Source organism: Caretta caretta, chromosome 13, assembly GCF_965140235.1.
Source record: "Caretta caretta isolate rCarCar2 chromosome 13, rCarCar1.hap1, whole genome shotgun sequence".
Taxonomy (NCBI): domain Eukaryota; kingdom Metazoa; phylum Chordata; order Testudines; family Cheloniidae; genus Caretta; species Caretta caretta.
The window spans coordinates 6511479-6536553 of record NC_134218.1 but is presented as its reverse complement, the minus strand read 5'-3'; the positions used below and the strand labels follow the sequence as shown (position 1 = coordinate 6536553).

The following is a 25075-nucleotide window of genomic DNA, read 5'->3' as shown; positions in this document are numbered from 1 at the left end:
TTAATGTCTGTGGGAAAATGTACCTGTCCTGTGTTCTTGTCCAGCTCTGCCCCAGAAGTAGCTGCATGTTAGTGATCTTGTGACTATAGCTAACACCTTTTGGGCACTTCAGGATGGAAATGTAGATTATTTACAGAAATGACAATCAAAGGTGAATTTAAATAGCTGTTGCTTGTAACACCTGGGCACCTAGTGCAAAGTGGCAAACCCGTTGTGCTAAATGCTGGACAGACCAATGATTGGGGCAGTCCCCATATTAACTTAGTCTTTCAGACTTGTTAAGAAGAGTTTCTCACCCTATGAGATCTGGCATGACAGGGCAGATCCAAATGGGGGAGAGTACAAAATGAAGGCTGAAAATCCAGATTGTAGGGGCCAGATTTTCAAGAAGAGCCTTCATCTCGATATTAGCGGGGGAAGGGAGATGGGATAATATGTCACTGTTCTCAGTGGGCGCTACGGCGCTCTGATGAAGAATCTGCCCACTTCATTCAGGCGCCTAAACAGGAGCTGAAAACCTCCCCTAAGCCCTTAACAACAGGAGTGTGGTAACACTGGAGTTCGCATTTACGCTCTCCTTACTGGAGCTGAGGAGGTGGAAGGCAGGTGCAGCTTTCCTTGACTTCAACCCCTCTTTTGTAGTGGAGTTTAGAAACAACCCTCTTGACCACTGCGATGCAAACAGTCTCTCTGTTGTCATCGGCTGCCTGGTGAGAGATGAATACCTTGTACATTAGGCTGCCATGAATAAAAATACCCTCTCTTGCTGCCCTTTATTACAGCAGCCTGAAGGAGCAGCAATTAGTCCAGAGTTAACCATTAACACTTAACTCTGATTATTTGCCATCTTGCCAGCTATTTTTTTTTTCCACCACCAGGTTGACCCATTTTTTGATTAAAGTCTTTGGAACGCTGGGCAGGACCGAAGCTTTTAGTCACCAAAGACGTCATCCTTCCACGTTTCTGTTAATCACCTGTTGAATGCATGCGGCTGACTTTATTATTTCCTGATTTGTGATCATTTCTTTTTCTTAGTCCTCTAGTAAGAGGGCTCTCTGCTCACCTCCATGTGGAGAGAACTGCTGGGAATCTGGCTAGTTAAAATCCATTCCCCTTCCCCTCAGCGAGTCCCAACATCCTTGAGAGGGTCAAGAATAATACCATGAAATGCATTGCCTGGACTATTGCTTACTTGTGAGATATGATCTAACTAGGTACTATAGCATACACTGGGCCCAGAATTGGAAATTGGGTATTGTCTGCCAGGCCTTTAAGCTGCAAAAGTGCGTCTTCTTTCCATGGGCTCAAGCCTGTAAGACTCTGAGCATATTAACTTCCATTTATCCCTCTCCTTCCCATGAAACTGATTGTAACGCCATAGGAACCATCAACACCGCTGGGCAAAACCCCCTTAATCTCTAAAACAGCTGTGTGCTTGAATAGACTTCCTCCTGCCTGCCGCATCTTGTGTTTGTAGCTTTGCATTTTGTCACCATGAAGGCAATTCAGGGAGCATGTTTTTTAAGTCTTACCATAATACTTAGCACTAGAGCCAGTCAAGCAAAGGCAGGCATAGTTCTACGAAACATTCCTGAAGAAATGAACATTTTGTTTTTTACTCCAAACTTTGTGACATTTTTATATGAAACTTCAAAAGGCAACTTTTTAAAATCTCTGATTAATTCTTCCTCTCCTGCCCGCCCCCCACAATTCAATAGGGAAAAAGATCTTCCTTCTTATGGTGGGGTGGGATGTTTTTGTGTTTCTTGGTTTTTTTATTAATAGGTTGTTTCTTCCCACTGAAACAAAACTTTTTTTACAACAGGAAAAAACCTTTTTGACATGAACAACCCCTCCCAAACTTTTGACCTGCTCTACTTATCACTTAGTGCAAGCTCACCATGAATCTCAAAGCACTTTCCCTAAATGGGTATTATCCCTATTTTACAGGTAGGGGAAACTGAGGAAGAGAGGTGCTGTGACTTATTCAAGTTCAAACAGTAAGTCAGTGGGAGAGCTGAGCTCAGTTCTTCCAGGTCCTTAGAACAGTGGTCTGTCTCTGTGACCATATTGTCTCTCAATGGTCTCTCACATATCTGCACGCACCTCCCAGAGGGCATGTACAAATGAGGAATGCACAAATACCCAAGGTGTGCATGCAAATGAGGTGTGGTCCCTTAAATTAGGTGGCTATAGATGCATGCACCTAACTTTAAAGATCTGATGTCAGACCTGATGGATTGCCATGTGAATGAATCGGGCAGAGTGGATGCAGATTGATTGTGTGGAAAAATCTCTTTTATAGTTGCATTTAGATATCAAAGCTTCTGCAATAGGGGAAAAGGAATGTAAATATTCTGAGGCAATTGAATGGGTTTTTGGCTGCTACATTCCCCCCCACCCCCACCCTCTCTAAGCTTGCCTAAAAGTGGCAGTGGCTTTTTAACCCACCGGACTAGGAGAGGATTGCATTTCTTTTTTTAAGCTTATAGGTGAACTGCAACATTTAGACTTGGAAAAAAAAGTCTTCCTTTTCCATTCAGTCATCTAATGAGAGCTCTAAATGTTGCTATTAAGGACCAGAACTTACTTCAGTTCCTTCCTGCAAAGTTCTGTGCATGTGACTGGCTGCCTGCCCCAAACAGGGGTGTGCAGCTATTGTGCATGGGACCCTGTTTGGTGTTTGAATGCCCATCTGCCCTAGTGCATGCAGGAATGGTTTCTACACAGCTCATTGTAGTAATCATAAAGTTGGAGGTCTGGAACCTGGGCCACGGTGTACTGCCTGTACCTCCTAAATGACTGAAAACTGTGTTTGTGCTCAGGCTGGAGTTTGCATTATGGGGTAGTGTTTAAGCCTGCAGTTCTGATGTTGTCTGCTTTGATTTTCTTTCCAGTTTGTGATGAACACTCAGACTACAAGGATGCCAAGTTGCTGTACCGTTTCCGCAAGGACGACGGGACCTTCCCTCTCAACAAGGATGTAAAGGTGTTCATGAGGGGGCAGAGCCTTTATGAGACGTACGTGAGTCCTTCCCTAAAAGGTCTATCACTGTGCAGGCTGCTGGCTGCCTTTGCAGCTCCAGAGTCAGGAATCTGAACCGTTGCCGATGTTTCTCTTGCGCCATAGTATCAACTGGTATCTCCAGCTCTGACTCCTTGCTGCCTTTCTCACTGCAGGACTATCTGGACTGAAGTGCAGAGATGGCTGTGAATTGGAATGCAGGATCAGAACTCTTTGCCGCTTTGGGGGGGAGTTCACATTCAGATCCAGATCTGGACTTCAAGCCATTGCTAATGAATATGGTTCACTATGGTTGAAGTGCTAGCCTAGGATTTGGGAGGTCTGGGTTTGAGGTCCTGCTTTGCCACAGACTTCCTGGGTGACCTTGGGCAAATCAGTTAGACTCTCTCTGCATCATTTTCCCCCTATACAATGGGACAACAGCACTGTCCTGCCTCACAGGGGTGTTGTGAGAATAATTGCATTAAAGTTTATGAGATGCTAAGATACTTTGGTAATGTGGGTGCTCCGACAAGTAGCTTAGATTCCATGGACAGCTTCCTTTCACAGAGGGGGAGGGGAAGAGGAAGACACAGAAACACACACACGCAAAGATGGGTTCTCTCTGTGTGTGGAGATTTCGCTAATTACTCCTCCAGGTCAAAAAACAGCTTCTTCTCTGAGTCTGACTGGGGAAATGGGCTGGAGAATCTGGATCTCTACATTCCAGTAAGCCTCTTAATAGGACTGGAAGGCAGAACACAAGTAGCTGATCAGCGTTGCTGCCCTCTTTTGTGGGTGTGGGGAAGCAGAGCTCTGGTAAGGTAGGAATGATTAAAAGGAGATGGGTCTTTCTGGGCTGTTGAATCCAGATGGCCCAGCCAATCTACCAACAGGGGGACCACACAGGGAGTCTGGCAAAGCTAGGAACTGATCTCAAATCTCACATCTTAACCACAGCCCTCCCCCTTCTCTCCGTTATTATCAATTATCCAGTATGTTCTAGTGGTCCCAGCACAGGGCCGGGAACCTGGCGTTCCAGACGTTGAGCCTACTACTACTCCGTGCTGACCTTAAGCAAATCACTTAATCTCTGTGTTTTTATTTTTCTCCTATCTGCTAAATGGGAATGGAAAATACCGACCTTGCAGGGGCTGTCTTATATGATCAATGCTTTTACAGTGCTTCAAAAAGTATAAAAAAGCTATATGCAGGCTAACTATTCTGCCTGAAATGAAACCCTGGACAGGCTTGGTTTGGAATTGAGGAGCTAAATTCCAGAAGTTGTGTATAATCTCCTCACACGAGTTATTTTCCTCTAAGGGAAACACAGGCCTGATGCCAGCAGGGATCCTCACCATTCTTCCTGCATTGAACTTGGATGCTGTTGCTGGCATCTCCCGTCATGTGACGCATTTCTTGGCTTCTGTTAGAGCAGATTGAAAAACGTTAGTAGTTTGTCTTGGAAAACTTTGAAAAAATTTAACTTTTTTCCAAATTTTCATGTGTGTGTTTGTTTTTTTGCATTTTACAAAACAACCATAAGGTTCTGGGATTTTGAAACCCGCCCCCCCCCCCCCCCCGCCCAACCTTTTTGGCTTCTTGGTTTCCCCACCCCCCTCCTTTTCCAGTGGCAAATTTGGAGGCAGGGGAGAAAAAATCACAACTGACACCAATTCTATCTCAATGCCTGGGGTTTTGGGGTTTTTTTTTTTTGGCTTTTGGGGTTCATTTTTTGTTTTTTTTTCAACCCCCTCCAGTTCTAAATCTCGGAATGGGTCTCTTCCTAGAATCAGATCCAGTGCTGGGTTTAAACTCATTTCAGCCACGAAGGGCGCGTCAATGCTACAGCGACGCAGGACGGCAACTGCAACTGTGTTGTTGTCGCACCGCCATGTGGATGCTTCCTGCGTCGAGGGCAGCGGTTTTCCCATGGATGTGGTGACTCCATCTCTCCAAGGAGCTGCAGCTAGGTTGAGGGAAGACTTCTCCCGTCAAACTTGCCACGTTTACACCAGGGAGGAGGTGGCCCTAATTCCGGTGCTCAGGACACTGAGCAATGTAGCTAGCCTGGTCTAGTTTTTAAGTGTAGGCCAGGCCCAGGATTGGCAGAAGCACCCTTTAAATGTGGGGGGGGGAGGGGAGGGGGAGGGCACAGACACCTGAATTGTGGGACCGCCCCCCCCAAAAGCCCACCCTCACGCTGTCCCTGACTGCGAGGTGCCACTCCTGTGCTGCCTCTTCCCTCCCAAGATCCCACTCGCTCCTCTCCACCCCCTTCTCCCCTTGTCCCTCATACTTATGGCCAGAAAAAGTGGAAGGGCCATGGGCCCCCTGGGCCCCTCTGTTCCGCTGCCCCTGGCCAGGGCTAAATTACTTCTGTACCTGGTGGTTTCAAGCACTCACTCATCTTAATGCTGTGTTGTGGCTAAGCACCTAGCAATCAGAATCTCAAACCCCAGCTGAAGTGGGAACCCACCATTGGGCAAACTTGTGCAGAACTCGGCATGTGCTGTCTGTCCTCTGTTGGACCCATGTTCTGACTTTAATCTGTCAGAAATTAGCAGATTAAGGCTATACTTCTGTTGTTGTGCTATTTGCTAAACAAAATAGCATAAATCCTGGTCTATGCTAGAAAAATCCATACCCCTGAGTGGTGTAGTTAAGCCAATCTAACCCCCAGTGTAGACAGCATGAGGTGGATGGAGAATTCTTCCATCGACCTAGCTACCGCCTCTCAGGGAGGTGATTTACCTATACTGACAGGAGAACCCCCTTCCCCCTCCTTTCGGCGTAGGTAGTGTCTACAATGAAGTGCTCATGGCGATCAGGGGAAGTCCTGGACGACTGGAAAAAGGCTAATGTAATGTCCATCTTTAAAAAAGGGAAGAAGGAGGATCCTGAGAACTACAGGCCAGTCAGCCTCACCTCAGTCCCTGGAAAAATCATGGAGCAGGTCCTCAAGTAATCAATTCTGAAGCACTTAGAGGAGAGGAAAGTGATCAGGAACAGACGGCATGGATTCACCATTAGTCATGCCTGACTAATCTAATTGCCTTCTATGACGAGATAACTGGCTCTGTGGATGTGGGGAAAGCAGTGGACGTGTTGTTCCTTGACTTTAGCAAAGCTTTTGACACGGTCTCCCACAGCATTCTTGCCAGCAAGTTAAAGAAGTATGGGCTGGATGAATGGACTATAAGGTGGATAGAAAGTTGGCTAGATTGTCGGGCTCCACGGGAAGTGATCAATGGCTCCATGTCTAGTTGGCAACCGGTATCAAGTGGAGTGCCCCAAGGGTCGGTCCTCAGGCCGGTTTTGTTCAATATCTTCATTAATGATCTGGAGGATGGTGTGGATTGCACCCTCAGCAAGTTTGCAGATGACACTAAACTGGGAGAAGAGGTAGATACGCTGGAGGTAGGGATAGGAGACAGAGGGACCTAGACAAATTAGAGGATTGGGCCAAAAGAAATCTGATGAGATTCAACAAGGACAAGTGCAGAGTCCTGCACTTAGGACGGAAGAACCCCATGCACCGCTACAGACTAAGGACTGAGTGGCTTGGCAGCAATTCTGCAGAAAAGGACCTAGGGGTTACAGTGGACGAGAAGCTGGATATGAGTCAACAGTGTGCCCTTGCTGCCAAGAAGGCCAGTGGCATTTTGGGATGTATACGTTGGGGCATTGCCCGCAGATTGAGAGACGTGATTGTTCCCCTCTATTCGACATTGGTGAGGCCTCATCTGGAGTACTGTGTCCAGTTTTGGGCCCCACGCTACAAGAAGGATGTGGAAAAACTGGAAAGCGTCCAGCGGAGGGCAACAAAAATGATTAGGGGTCTGGAACACGTGACTTATGAGGAGAGGCAGAGGGAACTGAGATTGTTTAGTCTGCGGAAGAGAAGAATGAGGGGGTATTTGATCGCTGCTTTCAACTACCTGAAAGGGGGTTCCAAAGAGGATGGCTCTAGACTGTTCTCAGTGGTAGCAGATGACAGAACGAGGAGTAATGGTCTCAAGTTGCAGTGGGGGAGGTTTAGGTTGGATATTAGGAAAAACTTTTTCTCTAGGAGGGTGGTCAAACACTGGAATGTGTTACCTAGGGAGGTGATGGAATCTCCTTCCTTAGAAGTTTTTAAGGTCAGGCTTGACAAAGCCCTGGCTGGGATGATTTAGTTGGGGATTGGTCCTGCTCTGAGCAGGGGGTTGGACTAGATGACCTCCTGAGGTCCCTTCCAACGCTGATATTCTGTGATTCTATAGTACTGCTGTAGCATTTCAATTGTAGACAAGCCCTAAGAAATGCATTTGGAAGGTATCTAGCTGTTTGCATATGTGGGGTTAGGGCACCCTCTTGAGGACACATCAGTTTTAACCTTCCAGAATTCAGGAAACCGCGGGTTGAACTGCATTTAAGCTGTGCCCTTTCTAGCAGTTTAGATTTTCAGGGGGTTACAGGAACCTTTTGTTGCTTTTTGGCTTGCGTGCTCTGTCTTGCTTTGAGTTGGCCTTGAATTGGCTGTGCTGAAACCACCTCTTGTGCCTGAATTTGATTCAAATCCACGTGAAAGGAACATGTTTTGCATGGGTTCACCTGAAACAAGCAAAACTCACATGCTGCCTTTCTAACTTGGCTTTGGGTTCTGTTACAATTACTTGCACAGCTCATTATGGCTAATCTTTTCAAAATTAGCTGGTGTTTTCCATTGCGCATTAAAGTATTGAGTGACTCACCTGTCTCCTCAGCTGTGTTTTGAATGAGACCTAGAATTTAGGTTCTGATCATGTGGGTTAAACACCTCATTTAAAAGGCTTTTTCTCACCATTGTTGTCTTAAGCAATTGGGCTTTTGCCATTTCCCTTGGGAGCCCAATGGCTATCTATATGAGAAAACTGCATCAGTTTTAAATAAAGGAGCGATTTTAAACTGATGTGGTTAAACCACCACAATAGGCTGTGTGGATATTTATTTCATCTTAGCTTAAACTGATTCCTGGAGTGTCTACATTAGGGTTTGAACTGGCTTAATTCAGTTTAAAATTGCCCCTTTAGCTAAACCAGTGCAGATTTTGTGGGCAAACAAAGTACACTCATTGGAAGCTTACCCTACTGTTCAGCCTGCAATGTTCCTTTCCTTAATTTTGTCCGGCCACACTTAGCTGTACCACCGTAAGCAGTTCTCCTTTCATGATGTTCACACCTTCAAAATCCTTAGGTAATTATTATCCCTCCATCACTGTGTAGCCAAGCTATGCTTTGTTCTTTGGTCCTTCCTCATACAGCAGCACTTCCAGCCTTTGTAGCCCAATAAACCATATCCTTAGTGAGGAGTGAGTATTTATTTATGGTGGAACTGAAAGTAGAAGCTTGGACAGGCTACTCTGTTTACCTCTCATGTCTCCATGCTGGGGAAGAGTCTTCCTTTCCTTGAGGACTTCTGTTTTTCTCACCCATTCCAGCATGCCCACCTCCTTTAAAACCCAATCAAATCCATGAAACATCCTAGACAGTCTTTATGGTTCTTACTGGCTTTGATGTTACCATGAGACTCATCTTCTGGGTCCTCCACATACAGCATTCTGACATGGGAACAACGTCATTCCAAAAACTGCCCTAAGCTAATGGCTCGAGAGGGGAAAGTCTGACACTTGGAGTTACATAATCAAGCATATTATGGTGTAGCAAGATGTGTGGGGTTCCCCCACTGTTTATTTTCTCTCTGCTCATGACAGGTGGGACAACCAATGCTTCAGTTGGCTTTAGCTCCTGCCATGCTGCTTGTGTAGTTATAAGGCTAAAGAAAAGATCACTCTTCTGGATCCACCCCGCTCCTTACCCCTTGGCATGTCTCTTCTCTGTGCCAGGCTGATCAATGTAGAAGACTCCATACTGAAGGCGAGAGAGGAGAATTCTGTGAAGTACCAGAGGACATTCCTGGGCTGTGAAATGATTGACTGGCTCATCCAGGAAGGGGAGACAGCAAACAGAAAGGAAGCTGTGGAGCTGGGCCGAGCACTGCTGGAACATGGGATCGTTCAGCATGGTATGCCGAAATCCCTGGGGATGGGGAAGAAAGGTGAAGGATGGGGCTAGCTATCATTGCTTTGCTTGGAACAACCCCACATTTATAACAAGTAACAAAGGCTGGTCGTGTGCCGAGAGCTAGTTTCTACTTGGAGACAGCAGTGGGTCCATTTAGTTCTATTTTTAGAAGAGGGGCCCTCTGGGCACGCTGCTGTCACCCTTGAATGTTTGAGACGGAATCTGAGTCACTTTTTGGCATCTCTTCAAAGTGTCATTCCCAAGCCAGAGAACGGGGATTCACATCTGGATTTCGAGACACTCGAAGCCTGCTCGTGCACACGCTCGGTGTCTTTCTCCCTTTCTCACACACGCACAGAGGGATCAGATCTGAGATTCCCCGCCGACATTATAATGGAAGAAATAAGGCAATCGAAGTGGAGGGGCTCATTCAATATCTGACCCATTTCTAAGGCTGCATATGTCGGAGGGCTCGTCTACATGGCGAGTTACTGCGGAGCAAGTCCGGGTGTGAATCAGCAGCACGCTCTGAATTTGCTTGTCCAGAGGAACAATTTGCTTGTCCAGAGAAACAATGTAAACAGCCCCGATAGAGCAGCACCACTTCTCTCCCACCACCACCACCACCTCCTCCTCCTCCGACCAACGGGGAAAAAAAAAATCTCATTCCTGCCGATGAGCCCATGCCTCACTGGTCATCAACTTAACATCCTATCAGTTATTTCTGTACCACCAGTAAACCCAGCGCTAGCTTGTAATAACCCCAGCCTTACTGGACTGTGGGATTTTCCACTGGAATATTTTTTACTGGACGTTATCAACATTACTTTGGTGTGCTCCTGCAATGCAAGGCATTGTGGGAGGTGTAGTCCCACACCCTGCAATGCCTGGCTGTTAGAGAGGCGGGGGTTGGGAGGTGAAGGGATGAGGCTGCATCCCATGGCTGGGTTTGATAATGGAATAGCCCTTTTCCCTCCCCCACCAGACCCTTGTGATACTGAAAAGGGGAATAAGAACACACCTTATCTTGAAAATCCTGAGCATTAAAAAAAATCCTGAATCAGGCTCCCCAAAAGCCCGAGGCTTTAAAAATAATGATTGTTGGGCTCCTTCTATTTGCCTTCTGGTTTCTGAGCTTTCGGTTCGGTTTTAGCCTTTGGGGGGGTGGGGGTCATGGTTTCAAGCTTTTCTCTGCAACCCTGAGGATTAGAAACTCACATTCTGTTTTTTAATGAAAGCTGAGCGTCTCCCCTGCTCACATGACTCCAGGAGCTGGGACTTTAATAAAAGAAAAACACCAAATATTGTGACACTCACTGGAACTGGTAACACTGCAAAGGGTGCACTGGTAATACTGCAGCAGGTCTCCTCCTCCAGCCCTGCTGCTGAATGGCAAATATTAGCTACCCTTTGTCATGAGACCCCCCCTGACAGCCGCTCTACCCTTTCCTGTTCTCTTCCCAGTCTCCAGCAAGCACCACTTCTTTGACAGTAACCTGCTCTACCAGTTCCGGATTAACTTCCGCCGGAGGCGACGGCTCACGGAGCTGCTCAACGAGAACTTGCCCCGGGCTTTGTCGGAGAGCCCTGACAGCCCCTTCTGCCTCCGCAAGCTCAACCCGGAGCAAGGCAACTCCAGCTTCCTCTCGGGTAATCAGGGATACTGGGGTGGGGCCTTGGCTGGAAGGGGCAAATGCCTGGGCCCTTTAAATCGCTGCCAGAGCCCGTGGGCTCCCGGCCGCTGCTGCTACCCCTGAAGTCCGTCGGCAATTTAAAGGCCCGGGGCGCCGGCTGCGGTAGCGGTGGCTGGGAGCCCTGGGCCCTTTAAATCACCACCGGAGCCCCATGGTAGCAGCAGTGGCAGCCGGTAGCCCTGGGCCCTTAAAATCGCCACCAGAGCCCCCTAGTAGCAGTAGCAGGCACGGTGGCCAGGAGCCCTGGGGCTTGGGCAGCGATTTAAAGGGTCAGGAGCTCCAGCCACTGCCAGGAGCCCAGGGCCCCTTTAAATCACCGCTGGAGCCCCAGGGCTCCCTGCTGCTGCTGCTACCCCAGGGCTCCGGCAGCGGGGCTCTGGCACTGATTTAAAGGGCCAGGGGCTCTGACCGCTGCCGGGAGCCCCGGGGAAGCTGCCGGTACGGTCGGCTGTGTATCGGCTCTTGCCGGTAGGCCATACCGGATTGCAGGGAGAACTGGAAGTCCTGGCACAGTCAAGGAATTATGATGTGATTGGAATAACAGAGACTTGGTGGGATAACTCACATGACTGGAGTACTGTCATGGATGGATATAAACTGTTCAGGAAGGACAGGCAGGGCAGAAAAGGTGGGGGAGTTGCACTGTATGTAAGGGAGCAGTATGACTGCTCAGAGCTCCGGTATGAAACTGCAGAAAAACCTGAGTGTCTCTGGATTAAGTTTAGAAGTGTGAGCAACAAGGGTGATGTCGTGGTGGGAATCTGCTTTAGACCACCGGACCAGGGGGATGAGGTGGACGAGGCTTTCTTCCGGCAACTAACGGAAGTTACTAGATCGCAGGCCATGGTTCTCATGGGAGACTTCAATCACCCTGATATCTGCTGGGAGAGCAATATAGCAGTGCACAGACAATCCAGGAAGTTTTTGGAAAGGGTAGGGGACAATTTCCTGGTGCAAGTGCTGGAGGAACCAACTAGGGGCAGAGCTCTTCTTGACCTGCTGCTCACAAACTGGGAAGAATTAGTAGGGGAAGCTAAAGTGGATGGGAACCTGGGAGGCAGTGACCATGAGATGGTAGAGTTCAGGATCCTGACACAGGGAAGAAAGGAGAGCAGTAGAATTCGGACCCTGGACTTCAGAAAAGCAGACTTTGACTCCCTCCGGGAACTGATGGGCAGGATCCCCTGGGAGAATAACATGAAGGGGAAAGGAGTCCAGGAGAGCTGGCTGTATTTTAAAGAATCCTTTTTGAGGTTACAGGGACAAACCATCCCGATGTGTAGAAAGAATAGTAAATATGGCAGGTGACCAGCTTGGCTTAACAGTGAAATCCTTGCTGATCCTGAACACAAAAAAGAAGCTCACAAGAAGTGGAAGATTGGACAAATGACCAGGGATGAGTATAAAAATATTGCTCGGGGATGCAGGAGTGAAATCAGGAAGGCCAAATCACACCTGGAGTTGCAGCTAGCAAGAGATGTTAAAAGTAACAAGAAGGGTTTCTTCAGGTATGTTAGCAACAAGAAGAAAGTCATTCAGTAAGGGGCCCACACTTTCCTTGAGGGAGGCAACCTAGTGACAGAGGATGTGGAAAAAGCTAATGTACTCAAAGCTTTTTTTGCTTCTGTCTTCACGAACAAGGTCAGCTCCCAAACTACTGCATTGGGCAGCACAGCATAGGGAGGAGGTGACCAGCCCTCTGTGGAGAAAGAAGTGGTTCTGGACTATTTAGAAAAGCTGGACGAGCACAAGTCAATGGGGCCGGATGCGCTACATCTGAGAGTGCAAAAGGAGTTGGCGGATGTGATTGCAGAGCCATTGGCCATTATCTTTGAAAACTCATGGCTATCCGGGGAAGTCCCGGACGACTGGAAAAAGGCTAATGTAGTGCCCATCTTTAAAAAAGGGAAGAAGGAGGATCCTGGGAACTACAGGCCAGTCAGCCTCACCTCAGTCCCTGGAAAAATCATGGAGCAGGTCCTCAAGGAATCAATTCTGAAGCACTTAGAGGAGAGGAAAGTGATCAGGAACAGTCGGCATGGATTCACCAAGGGCAAGTCATGCCTGACTAATCTAATTGCCGTCTATGATGAGATAATTGGCTCTGTGAATGAGGGGAAAGAAGTGGACATGTTGTTCCTTGACTTTAGCAAAGCTTTTGACACGGTCTCCCACAGTATTCTTGCCAGCAAGTTAAAGAAGTATGGGCTGGATGAATGGACTATAAGGTGGATAGAAAGTTGGCTAGATTGTCGGGCTCCACGGGTAGTGATCAATGGCTCCATGTCTAGTTGGCAACCGGTATCAAGTGGAGTGCCCCAAGGGTCGGTCCTCAGGCCAGTTTTGTTCAATATCTTTATAAATGATCTGGAGGATGGTGTGGATTGCACCCTCAGCAAGTTTGCAGATGACACTAAACTGGGAGAAGAGGTAGATACGCTGGAGGGTAGGGATAGGATACAGAAAGACCTAGACAAATTAGAGGATTGGGCCAAAAGAAAATCTGATGAGATTCAACAAGGACAAGTGCAGAGTCCTGCACTTAGGACGGAAGAATCCCATGCACCGCTACGAACTAGGGACCAAATGGCTCGGCAGCAGTTCTGCAGAAAAGGACCTAGGGGTTACAGTGGACAAGAAGCTGGATATGAGTCAACAGTGTGCCCTTATTGCCAAGAAGGCCAATGGCATTTTGGGATGTATACGTAGGGGCATTGCCTGCAGATCGAGAGACGTGATTGTTCCCCTCTATTCGACATTGGTGAGGCCTCATCTGGAGTACTGTGTCCAGTTTTGGGCCCCACACTACAAGAAGGATGTGGAAAAATTGGAAAGAGTCCAGCGGAGGGCAACAAAAATGATTAGGGGACTGGAACACATGACTTATGAGGAGAGGCTGAGGGAACTGGGATTGTTTAGTCTGTGGAAGAGAAGAATGAGGGAGGATTTGATAGCTGCTTTCAACTACCTGAAAGGGGGTTCCAAAGAGGATGGCTCTAGACTGTTCTCAGTGGTAGCTGATGACAGAACAAGGAGTAATGGTCTCAAGTTGCAGTGGGGGAGGTTTAGGTTGGATATTAGGAAAAACTTTTTCACTAGGAGGGTGGTCAAACACTGGAATGTGTTAGCTAGGGAGGTGGTAGAATCTCCTTCCTTAGATATTTTTAAGGTCAGGCTTGACAAAGCCCTGGCTGGGATGATTTAGTTGTGGATTGGTCCTGCTTTGAGCAGGGGGTTGGACTAGATGACCTCCTGAGGTCCCTTCCAACCCTGATATTCTATTCTATGTACCGGCTTACTTTCATCTCTGCCTGTGATGTGTATATAGGGGAATCTGAAGTAAGATTAGAGATACTCTTACTCTTTATCTCTGTATCTGGCATTGGTATGACCACTGCTGGAATCCTGTGTCCAGTTCTGGTGCCCACAGCTCAAGAAGGATGTTGATAAATTGTAGAGTGTTCTGAAAAGAGCCACAAGAATGAGTAAAGGATTAGAAAACATGCTCGTACTGATAGACTCAAGGCGCTCAATCGATTTAGCTTAAACAGAAGGTTAAGGGGTGATGATCACAGTCCATAAGTGTCAACATGTGGAACAAATATTTAAAAATGGGCTCTCCAATATAGCAGAAAAAGGTACAACACAATCCAATGGCTGGAAGTTGAATCTAGACAAATTTAGACCGGAAATAAGACGTACATTCGCAATGGTGGGAGTGAGTAATTAACCATTGGAATAAATGACCAAGGGTCATGGTGGATTCTCCAACACTGACAATTTTAAAATGAAGATTGGATGGTTTTCTGAAATAAATCGGGGGATTATTGTGGGGCAGTTGTCTGGCCTGTGTTATCCAGGAGGCCAGTCTACATGATCACAGTGGTCCCCTCACACCCACACACCTTGCTCGGTAAAGACTAATGAAGGGAGATCCTCTGAAGGTTGAGAGTTTCCAAAATCATTCAGACCTCCTGAGTCTGCAAAAGTGGGCTGGGTATTTTGTAAGGACTGAATTCCTTGGCTGAGGGCATGTGGACGGGTGTGCATTGAGGGGGAGGAGAACCACCACTCTGATGGTCAAACCTGGGCTGAAAAAGCAGGCCAAACTCTAGCCAAACCAGTCTGCTCGCCCCTAGCCAAGATCTGGGAGGAGTTATATCTGTGTCTTTCAGTCCAGCCCAACAAGGAGATCAAAATAGTCTCAGCAGTTCGGAGGAGCAGCGTCACCTCTCTTGCCGGAAGTTCCAACCCCTATTTCACTCCTACACCCAGCCTGGGATTCCTGCCAGCAGCTGAATGCAACCCCAAATCAGGTGAGGTCTCACATTTCAGTGCCACTTATCTAATGCTCAGAAGGGCTGAAGAGGTTACATTAGACTTGAGACTAGTGATAAGAAGGCTAATTTCAACAGGCCTAAAAGGAAAGGGCAGAATTGCACGAACAGGGCTAGGGAAGTTCATCTTACATGCAGTAGCTCAATTCCTGTTCTAGTGTATGGGGCCGATGACAGTGTGATCTTGGCTTGGCAAAGGGATTGGCACCAGAAAGGCCTTAGCTTTGCCATTCCATAAGTAAGGTTGAAGCTGGCTTCTTGCTGTAAGCCACATTTTTATACATCGCCTCTCATTGCAATGAAACCATTTTTCCTGGAAATGTTGTATGCCTCCTCTCCTCTCAGGGCAGAACTTTTCTGGTTTAAAAACCAACACTTATTCTATCAGAAAGGTTTTAAAGTTACGGTCCCATGAGCGTGTTTACTTGTACACCACTTTTGAGAAAAGTTTTCTGAGGTGGGCTGTCTTTTGGAGGGGTTCATCACATCTCCAAAACAGCATGCTTAGAAGCTGCAGATTTGTGGTGGTGTTTTGATCTTTCTAAGGAGAAGGGCCCTTTAATGCTGGGCTTTGTAAAGATGTGTGTATATTAAAGCACATTGCAACACGTTCAATTTCTACACAATTTTTTTGAAGAAAACAAATTGTTTTGTGTTGATCAAAATATTTCAGGTTCTCTTTGGAAAACAGAATCTTAATTTCCATTTTCAAAAACTTAAATCTTATTTTTTTCTTGTTTTAACCCCCCACCCCTTTTGTTGTGGGAAGTAGAGAGAAGTTTCAGTGGAAACTTTCCCTGCCAGTTCTAATACTTGTATAGAAGAGATACAGATAAGGAAGATGTCTTTGAATTTGTCTCAGACCTGCTCTGTGCTCATAGAATGCTTTTTGCACAGAAAAGCTTTGGATGGTTTGTGCGTCCATTCCCCAGTCTGGTACTTCCCAGTCTTCCTTGTTATGCATTATATTGTATTTAACCTTTGCACATGTGATTCTAATCGGATCTGTCACTTTTGGCTCTAGTGCTAAAGAGGCCCGTCACCAATGAGGAGCTCCTGTCCCCTGGGGCTGCATACATCAAGAAAACACTAACTGTAAGTGACCAGTCAGAACGCTGTTACATTAGCAGTAATGCTAAACCCTTCCTGGCTGCTCTGTTAGCTTTCTAGGTGCTGTCGGTTTTCACTCCTGAGTGTTTAAACCATGACTGAATCTCACATCATCCGGACCTTTTTTCTTTGTTCAACTCACATGAGGCTCATGAGCTGGCGCCTTCGGATATTCTTGTGTTTTGAACGGGCAGTGACTGTCCCCAGGTTGCTGCCGCTTGGTGACGTTTTGTATGTGTATTGGGGTGGAGAAAGGAGAAAAGTCCTTTTAAGGAGAAAACTCCATTGCGTTCCATCTAGGCTTGTACAACAGCAGCCTCACTTGTCAAAGACACTAAGACATTCATTTCCCTTTCCTGTCACAGGTTGATTGCTTTTCCATGCCACTCTGTATGCACCAGGTACCTATGATCCACTCACAGATAGCTGAAGGCATCTCTAAGTGTATTAAGATACTCTGTGGGCTCAAAAGAGAATAGGAAACCATCCTGAACACTAGGAATGTTCAGGGTTTAAGCTCCTGGTTCGGACTCCAGGATGACTTAGGAAACCATAGTTGTTGGGGTTTTTTATTATTATTCATATTACTTTGGAATCTAGAGGCTTCAACAGATCAAGGCCCCATTTTGCAAGGCACTGTATGCACACATAGTGAGAGACATTCCCTGCCCTGAAGATCTATCTATCCTTTTTCCCCTCTAAATGATAATTTGCATACATCTCCCACTCTCTCCCTTCTTCGCTCCCTTGCACAGGAATTGTATGGAATGCATCTCCAATCCATGAGCCAGATCCTTCAGTCCAGCTACACTGGACACACAGAGATTCACTTTATACAGGTGGAATCTCCAAGTAGCCAGTTAAAAATGTTTTATGGCCCACTTGCCTCACGAGAATGGCACAAGGGGGCTGTAGGAGAGCAGCGGATCTGGCCTAGAGTGAGTGCAAAAAAAATTGACTTCCTGTTTGCGGTCTCTCTGAGTGCTGTGTTTAAGGACATGCTATCCGTTCTCAATACCAGCCTTGCCCTGACTGTCAACCCTGTCAAGCTGGGCCTTTCAGCTGCTGCTTTGGTCCTTTTGCACAGCTCACTTCCTCTCCTTAGTTGTGCTGCTGCTGTTTTGTAACATGTGATGCCCTTTGAGAGTTCCTTTGTATGTGTTGACCAAATGCACAAAGTTTCTGCTTTCAGCATAACAGCATGCTTCTCCGACAAGCTGGGATTGGGGTGGCGAAAGTGGGTAAAGAGGATGTTTTTGTTCAGCATGTGACTTCCCTTGCCAGCGAAAGTGCATGCAAGAATTATGCATGGTGCAGCAGTGTCTCTTGGTATGTTCTTTGCACGTGACTTGCTTTAAATCTTGCATTGTCTATGTGTGATCCTTGTGCTCTTCACAGCATGGAATACTCGTTAGAAAGTAACTTTGGAGACGCTCTCAGTTAAACCCTGTGGTTTTGAGTCTCATTTGGTGTATGGCTCAGAAATATATTGTTGCTCTTCTGATGCGTGGCAGCAGATGTCAGGTTGGTTTGCAGGTTGGTTTCCTGTCAAAGGGGAAATCAGCAACACAGAGCCTGGATATATTCGTAACTTGTTTTATTTACACAATATACATCTGTCCTTGAACAGAAGTGGTCACAAATGGCATGCAGGCTATAGTAAGCTGAATGGAACTTGGAGGGAGGAACACAGGTTGCAGGAAGGAAGAGTCTGGAGGAGGCACAAGGAAGCCAGTCTGTGTGCACGTGGTTGGAATGCTAGCTGCAGCATCCCTGTAAATAGTTCTTGTAACGAAGAGCCAGTGTAGTTTTAGAACCTAGAGCGCTCTCTAGCATGCCACATATTAAACACTAGAGGAGAACTCTTTCAGAGAGAGTGAGGGAGAACGACTCTAGCCCGGCAATTAAGGCACTCTCCTGGGAGGTAGCAGATGTGGATTCAAATCCCTACTCTGAATGAGGCAGAGAGAAGATTTAAGTCCTCTCCTACCTTCCAATGAGTGCCTTCATCACAAGGTTCAAGAGTTATTCTCTCTTTGACTCAATGAATATTTAAGTATTTATAATCAGTGGAACAGTTTCAAGAGGAGAGACTGGAGCAACCCACCACAGAACAACCTCTGGCCTGGTGGTTAGGATGCTCACTTGGGAGGGAGAATACTGAGATCAAGATCTGCTGCAGAATGGGGATTCAAACCTGGGTCTTCTACATCCCAGTCAAGTCCCTAACCACTGAGATAAAGGGAGATGTGTGCACACATGTTTTCTGAAGCTGGCTGGCCCACCCTAGAGTTTATCTCACTGTAAAATATGTGGGGCATTCACTAGTTGAAGTGATAATGGGGCAAGGCTAAACGCTGACCACTTCAGTTCAGCAGAACTCCTTTGCGTGGTCATCTACATGAAGGCAAGAAAATCTTTGTGAGGCCCTTACAGTCCCTCTGTTCTGTTTGTAGATTGTGGGGGATGCTGTGGGCTGGGGGTTTGTGGTCCGTGGAGGGAGACCCTGCCATATCCAGGCTGTGGACCCAGGAGGACCTGCTGCTGCAGCAGGCATGAAGGTACTGTATAATCTGGATCTTCCTGGTGTAGCATGTGATATCACTTGTATGCTGATCAAACGTGTGGGGCCAAATTCATCCCCGGCATTAATCCATGGACTGCAGCGAGGGTGAATTCATTCATCACTCACTACTATGTTTCAAATCTGTAGCAGTCCCTGTGACGCTTGGACTGAGGATTGCAAAGCATGCACCTACTTGCCAGCAGTGGGACCTATGTGTGTTAAGGTGGCTGGGGCTTGGCTCTTTTCAAGGGCTTATGAAGACCCAGCTGTGGCTGTTGCTGCTCTGATCTAAACCTCAGAGTGGAGGGAGAGCCAGTGTAAGGGGAAACATTGCATGGCCCATTACATTGCACTACGTCTACAGACCGGTGTCAACAAATATCTGTGTCAGCTACTACGCTTCAGTGGAAGCTTGAAACTGACTCTGGGCTTGTAGATTGCCTGATGGGTTTATTTCGGAGAATTTTGAATGCTATGGCTATTGTGCTCTATTCAGGAGAGACCTAGAACAACACAGCAGAGATGCTGCAAGACACAATTGTGCTTTGTCACAGCCTTGTGAGGGAGATTTGCACACTGCCTGCCCTTGGCTGGATCTGACTCCAGTCAAAGTAGTCATCTTCAGTTTCATCAGCATCCTATTTGTAATGATTCTTCCCATATGTGGCTTGTCAACAGGGCTCAAACCCAGGACCTTCAGTACTGCAGCACAGACCTCTACTACTTCAAATAAAGGATAAACTCTTTAGCTGGTAGTATTAATAGGCTGTTATCCTCTAGCAGACCAGATGCTGAGGGAGATGTGACACACACACTGCCAGCGTGTTATGTAGTCACTAGAAAACTGTTCTTTCCCGTCTGTAACTGGGATTTCAGCATTTATCTTTGTCCTCAGTCAGGATGAAAAGTCAAAATACTGACACCATTCATGGGATGGGAAGTTCAGAAAAACTTCTATTTGGAAATGTTATTGTTGTGGCTTGGTTTTACACTGAACTGCACCCACCTGAGCTGCTGCAATGCTTCATGAGATTTGTAGTTCAGATGCCTCGTGCTCTCATTCTCTGCTAAGGGCCAGATGCCCCAGGTGGACTACAACTCCCATGATGCATTGCGGCAGTTCAGTGGGGTTGGGGATATTGTGGTACATCCTGGAGGATTTAGTCCAGCCTGGAACCCAGCCCTTAGACAAGGATAGGGGCATGAGATGCCTGAACTAAAACTCCCATGAGGCACTGGAGCAGCTCAGACAGACACAAGCTCATGTTGAACTGACCCAAACCAAAACGTTTTGATTCAGGTCAAGATATCAGAGTGTTTAGATTTGGGTTAACCTGAGAATTGTTTCAATTTTCTTGATGGAAAAATTTGAATATTTTTTGACAAAATTGAAACTTTTTCCTGTGGGACTTTGATTTTGTGGAGACGTTTTCTATCAATAAAACAAAATAAAAAACAAATATCCAAAAACACTTTTCAGTGGAAAATTCCCAGTCAGCTCTAATTGTTAATATACTGCATATAAATTATTTAATGCAGGGAAAGAGCAGCACACTGCTTTGAAACACCCAGTATTAGTTTTGTTCAATATCTTCATAAATGATCTGGAGGATGGTGTGGATTGCACCCTCAGCAAGTTTGCAGATGACACTAAACTGGGAGGAGAGGTAGATACGCTGGAGGGTAGGGATAGGAGACAGAGGGACCTAGACAAATTGGAGGATTGGGCCAAAAGAAATCTGATGAGGTTCAACAAGGACAAGTGCAGGGTCCTGCACTTAGGACGGAAGAATCCAATGCACTTCTACAGACTAGGGACCAAATGGCTTGGCAGCAGTTCTGCAGAAAAGGACCTAGGGATTACAGTGGACGAGAAGCTGGATATGAGTCAACGGTGTGCCCTTGTTACCAAGAAGGCCAATGGCATTTTGGGATGTATAAGTAGGGGCATTGCCAGCAGATCGAGGGACGTGATTGTTCCCCTCTATTCGACATTGGTGAGGCCTCATCTGGAGTACTGTGTCCAGTTTTGGGCCCCACACTACAAGAAGGATGTGGAAAAATTGGAAAGAGTCCAGCGGAGGGCAACAAAAATGATTAGGGGACTGGAACACATGACTTATGAGGAGAGGCTGAGGGAACTGGGGATGTTTAGTCTGCAGAAGAGAAGAATGAGGGGGGATTTGATAGCTGCTTTCAGCTACCTGAAAGGGGGTTCCAAAGAGGATGGCTCTAGTCTGTTCTCAGCGGTAGCAGATGACAGAACAAAGAGTAATGGTCTCAAGTTGCAGTGGGGGAGGTTTAGGTTGGATATTAGGAAAAACTTTTTCACCAGGAGGGTGGTGAAACACTGGAATGCGTTAGCTAGGGAGGTGGTGGAATCTCCTTCCTTAGATATTTTTAAGGTCAGGCTTGACAAAGCCCTGGCTGGGATGATTTAATTGGGGACCAGTCCTGCTTTGAGCAGGGGGTTGGACTAGATGACCTCCTGAGGTCCCTTCCAACCCTGATATTCTATGATTCTATTAAAGCTCCTGGGGTAATAAGTGTGTTCTGTCTTACTAAAAAGAAAGTTGTGTGTGGAGTTCTTTTTCTTTGCATGTGAAAGCTGCAGAATGACTCTGCAGTGATAAATCATTCCCTTTGGGGACAGGGAGAAGAGTTTGCCTTCATTCATCTTGTAATCGCTCCGCTGATTCCATCTCATATGCAATGAGCTGAGCTTCTGAAAATGATTTTAGACCAACAAACCAAAAATAAATGGGCTTGTGGTCTGGTTGAAGATTAATTTCTAAGAGTAAAGGAAAAAGGAAATTCATAACACCCCCCCCCCCAGCAGTCGAGGAGTAATTTTTGTACAGATCTTGTTTATCCTTCAAGTCACTTGCTGGGATATTTGAAGTAATAAGATTCTTCAGAGACAGAAAGAGTTAGACTTGGTCATATGCTTCAGGCAGGATTGGAAAGGAACAGGTGCAGGTAAATTTGTTCCATTTGCTCAAGAGCTCATTTCATCCAACCCTTCCTCTAATCTCATTATTTTAAAAAATTACCAATATTAATATCAAGTCTCACTGTCAGCTTTTTACATATACGTGGCCTGCTCATAAAGGGGGCTTTGCATTCACCATTTGCTCCCAAAGTAAATCCCTGGGGTTGCCATTAAGAATCCAGTCACTATTAGTGCGATTTATAAAGTGTATAAAATGCTTTCCGGTTGTAGGATTTGGTAAGAGATACCTTCCTCACAAAGTCTCACTCTTCTGAGCAGGTGCAGCTGCAGTTTCAGTGTAGTCGCATCACTGTAAAACATTCCTCTCTCTCCACTGCAGGTGTGTCAGTTTGTTTTCTCTGTGAACGGAAGGTACGTTCTGCATTTGGACTATCCGACCATCAGCAGCCTCATTATGACGGGACCGCGAACGCTTGTTCTGGAGGTCATGGAAGCCATTGAATGAGTGAAGAATCCTCTCCCCATCACTGTTCCAAGAAGCAGGATACTTCAGCTGCTAAAGGATGGAATGATCAGTTACATGATTCTGCGAAAATTAGGGGAAGGACCAAACCTGGTCTCTCATTCTAAGGGACTAGGCCTGAAATGTAGCCTGACATTTTGACTTGTCTTAAGTAATTGGAATCTGATGAGGCAGGTCTCTTGGGCTCAGACAGAACTGAGGTATTTGTGGCTCAGTGCCTAATCCTGAGAGATGATGAACACCCACAGCTCCTTTTAGAGACAATGGGGGTGCTCGACCACACTCAGGATTGGGTCCTTAGTGCACATGGTCCTTTCACCTACAAGGACCTGAGGTCAAGTCGCAAGTCAAGTAAGAATTGAACTGAGTTTGTTTGATCTCCAGGAACTGGTAAGTGATGAGAAGCTTGTTGTTTTTGTTTAAAAAACCTACCATTCTGTGTGATGACCCTGAGCAGAATATCTGAGCTCAGGAGACTGCTGGGCATGAAGAGTCAACTAAAAACACTTTTCTGAAAGCTATACACATTCCAGATGATGCAGTACATGGTGCTGGTGACCACATCAAGAAATAAAGGAAAGAATGCCACAGTGAGTTACGTTCCGTTATAAACAGGAAAGAGACACCTTTTCCAGATGGAATCTGACATACTCAAGGGAAATAACTTTTATTTTTGAAGCATCTAAGAGGTTTCCAACATTTACATTTTTAAAAATGTCTTTTTAAACTATATTTTTAAAACTACTGTAGCTGAAAGTGTCTTTTTTTAAATAAAACCTGTTTCGATGCTGATTTGTCAGTGTTTTAATATTTGATTAGACAGTTTCTCTTCCGTCTCTTTCTTCAGTGCACAACACGCCTCCCTCTCATGGTGTGATGTCTCATAAAACTGATATTCTATAGATTTGTAATGCAAATAATTAAAAAAATAAATAACCAAAGAAATATTGGTCTGTAACTGTTGTGCCAGTTGGGCACAGGCTTGTTTTCCAGAGACTTAAAATCCAATAGGAGGCAGAGATCTAATCCAACATCCGGTGATCATCTTTTATGGTGACATTGGTGCAACGTGGAGGATGGGTAGTGTCCAACTTTTTTTTTTTTTTTTTTTTTGCCTTGACTGTTAAGGCCAAAATGTAGGAAGACTCCACATTAGGACTGACAGAAAAATGGAATTTCCATCTGATGGGTAATACGAATATTGCTACATTTTGTTTTCCTCCTGAATTCGGATATGATCTCAATATGTGCAGGTTTTTTTCAGAATGAGAAGCTCCAGAAAATGTCAATTTGGAAATAGAAAAATGCTTTAATGTTAATCTCTACACCCTTCAGAGGTGCTGTAATGCCCCATTCTCCCCTAGGGGCCTTGCTCTCCATAATACATCTCCCATCATACATCATGATTTCTCTGCATGGCTGAGTTTCCATGGGGCCTGATGGGCGCCTCTCCTGTGGAAAATTTCTGTTCTGATAAATCGATTTTGCAATGGGAAAACGTCTAATTTGGAATTTTGTCTTCATGTGGAGTAGGGCTGATACAATTACCAATGTGGGATTGGATTTGTATTTCGGGAGAGGAAGGAAGAGCCCTATGGATGTTCTAAGGGAACTGTCAACTTAAAAATCACACTTCTCTGAATGTTTTACAGAACATTACTAGAACTGAAGTGTATTTAAGAGTAATTGTAGGAGATCAGATTAGGTGTTCATAATGATTAGGATTGCCAACCCTCCAGGATTGTCCTGGAATCTCCAGGAATTAAAGATTAATCTTTAATTAAAGATTATGTCATGTAATAAAACCTCCAGGAATACATCCAACCAAAAATGGCAACCCTAATAATGATCCCTTATGGCCTATCTATGCAATTGTCTCTATTTCAGTTTGCTTTGGGCATTTGAAACCACTTGGTGTGTAACTAGATGGGGCCTGGTCCAGAGCCTCTTGAAGTCAATGGGAGTCTTTTCATTTATTTTGGTTGGCTTTGACTCAGATTCTTAGTTGTATGGGTTGGCCTGTCAGCACCAGAAAAGAGAAGATTGGAGTGGCACAATTTCTTCTTCACAGAAGCCATGTTGGTTTATCTTTTTCAGATCTGGTTGTGTTACAACATGGAATCATAGTACTGGAAGGGACTTTAGTCATGGCAGGACTAAATATATCTAGACCATTCCTGATAGGTGTTTAACCTGCTCTTAAAAATATCTGATGATGGAGATTCCACATTCCTAGGCAATTTATTCCAGTGCTTAACAACCCTGACAGTTAGGAAGTTTTTCCTAATGTCCAACCTTAGCCTCCCTTGTTTCACCCCATATCTACTAGCTCAAAAGAAGTAACAAATTCAAACCTCTGTTCATGTGCTAGCCATTGAAAAGGATACAACCACACTATTAGCAATAGTTACCCTTTCTTTTGAGGGTGATGCAAATCCTAGTGGAAATTATACATGTGCAGCCCACTATGGAGTGAATTAGATACAGCACGTTATTAATCATACAGTCTTCAGCTGACTGTACATCGTGCTGACAATTTGTCCCTCAAGCTGTAGGACTGCTTGAAATGAAGAGAAATTAGTGATGTTTTAAACCTTATGCTTTCCTCCCTTCCACGTTCCAGTGTCCAACAGTGGCAAGGCATTTGTGCCAGAGAAATCTGATTCTAGGCATTAGGGTTGGAAACCTGGCTTTATAGATGTCAATGGAATTTTTGCAATTAATTTAGTTGAGGACAAGATTTCACCCTGTTGTTGGATTAAGAATCGCTTACTCAGCAGCTGGGTCTAACGAATATTTATTAAAGCAAAACACTCAGAGTAGTAATCAGTTACTCACAAGTGG

At 45.7% G+C, this 25075-nt stretch overlaps 1 protein-coding gene across 2 annotated transcripts in view; it reads left to right on the top strand.

Annotated features, from left to right (window-relative positions):
• The window catches only part of LOC125622658 (DEP domain-containing mTOR-interacting protein), a 42693-nt gene extending 19670 nt beyond the window's left edge, over nucleotides 1–23023 (top strand). For both annotated transcript variants that reach the window (XM_048820809.2, XM_048820810.2), the window contains exons 3-9: nucleotides 2898–3021; nucleotides 8871–9049; nucleotides 10513–10698; nucleotides 14918–15058; nucleotides 16104–16174; nucleotides 18646–18750; nucleotides 22088–23023. In XM_048820809.2, the coding sequence (XP_048676766.1) occupies nucleotides 2898–3021; nucleotides 8871–9049; nucleotides 10513–10698; nucleotides 14918–15058; nucleotides 16104–16174; nucleotides 18646–18750; nucleotides 22088–22213 (932 nt within the window). In that variant the 3' untranslated portion in view covers nucleotides 22214–23023. The remainder of the gene's footprint in view (nucleotides 1–2897; nucleotides 3022–8870; nucleotides 9050–10512; nucleotides 10699–14917; nucleotides 15059–16103; nucleotides 16175–18645; nucleotides 18751–22087) is intronic.
• The last annotated feature ends 2052 nt before the right edge of the window (nucleotides 23024–25075 follow it).